General features: G+C 37.1%; 1 protein-coding gene across 1 annotated transcript; it reads right to left on the reverse strand.

The window, feature by feature from the left end:
- On the reverse strand, window positions 1-509 carry LOC111507518 (transcription factor HES-2). Its single transcript, XM_023162833.2, has one exon. The coding sequence runs from the start codon at window positions 457-459 to the stop codon at window positions 1-3; it is 459 nt and encodes a 152-aa protein (XP_023018601.1). The 5' UTR covers window positions 460-509.
- Between the last annotated feature and the right edge of the window lie 868 nt (window positions 510-1,377).

The raw sequence follows: 1,377 nt of genomic DNA on the forward strand, positions 1-1,377 counted from the left end.
TCACCAAGGCCTCCAAACGTTTTCCCTATTTTTTTCGCAATTATCACCAACACTACTACTAACTACTGGGATATTTTTTGGAATGAAGTAGACAACTTCCCCGCTCTGCAGTTTCGTTGGTAATAAAGTGAATCCCATACGAACATTTTCACAGGAACTGTCAGCTGGCCTAATCGCAATAGTTTCCTTTTTATTCGCACTCGGAGTATTTTCCCCAATTTTTCCGTGTAACTGTTGGAGGTATCTCACGGTCATTTCTAGAATATCCGCTTTTTCCAACTTTGCGGTTCTCTGTCCACTTTTCGAACAATCTTTCAACGTAGTTTTGGAATTCAGCAAAATCTGTTTCAGAGTTTCAAGGCTGTCGTTGATTCTAGCTCGCCTTTTCTTTTCCATGAGGGGTTTCCTGATTTTCCGGGTCTCGGACACTACTTGCACTTTCCTCACCTCGGTTTTCATTTTCGGCACTTCACGATACTATCAACTGTTGCGTCAATGCGTACTTAGACAAGAATGATGAACCCTGGAAGGTTCCACGTGCTTTAAAATGATAGTCCTGCCCCCACCTCCATTTCACGTGGTGCTATTATTCTGTACCTGTTGAATGGTGATCTTATGTCAGGCGTAACGTATAGTTATTCAGAGGCAGTGGCATGTCGAAAGGGATGATTCCTTTCGAGTGGGGTGAGTTATAAAAACTATAACCGAATAGGTCGGTCGTTTGATGAGAAACAAAGGACGTTTACACTGATATTATTTTGGGATAATTCTATAATATATAATATGTATAAAAGTACCTCGCTCTATATTTTTTACAATTTTTCTGTTAGTAGATTTTCCAAAATCGAGTAAAACCGTTGGTCGTGACGTCACTAACATTTGATATTGAAACTTATTCATATTGCAAAATTCAATTTTATTCATCTTCCTGTATTCTTGTTGTTCTGACTGTGCGTGCAACATTGCCAATTTGTTTTTAATATCGATATGATGGTTGGTTTCGAAAATAAAAAGCATTTCGTATTACGAAACAAAAACTTTATATATGGAATTTTGTGGAAGATATATTTGATTCAGTAGTGGTCATTGAATAGTTATGTCATATATTCATTTATTCATTTCCGAACTTGGTTTAAAAGTGGGGTAAATCTCAATGGTAGTGATACGAAAATTCAGCTGATTTTCTAAGCCTTCCTTTACAATAATAAAGTTGTCCGATATCAGCAATCTGCGTTCACTATTAATTCCCTGTTTCTCATAAAATAAGAACAATATTGAAATATGAGGGTGTGCATCAGTTACATGTATCCAAACTTCTTTGCTAATATCAAGCAGGTGATGTTTCGGGTATGAATTTTATACCGAAATCGGACCCCT

Source organism: Leptinotarsa decemlineata, unplaced genomic scaffold (genome assembly GCF_025532065.1).
Source record: "Leptinotarsa decemlineata unplaced genomic scaffold, Ldec_3_MD MMD2_tig00026363_RagTag_RagTag, whole genome shotgun sequence".
In the NCBI taxonomy this organism is placed as follows: Eukaryota; Metazoa; Arthropoda; class Insecta; order Coleoptera; family Chrysomelidae; genus Leptinotarsa; species Leptinotarsa decemlineata.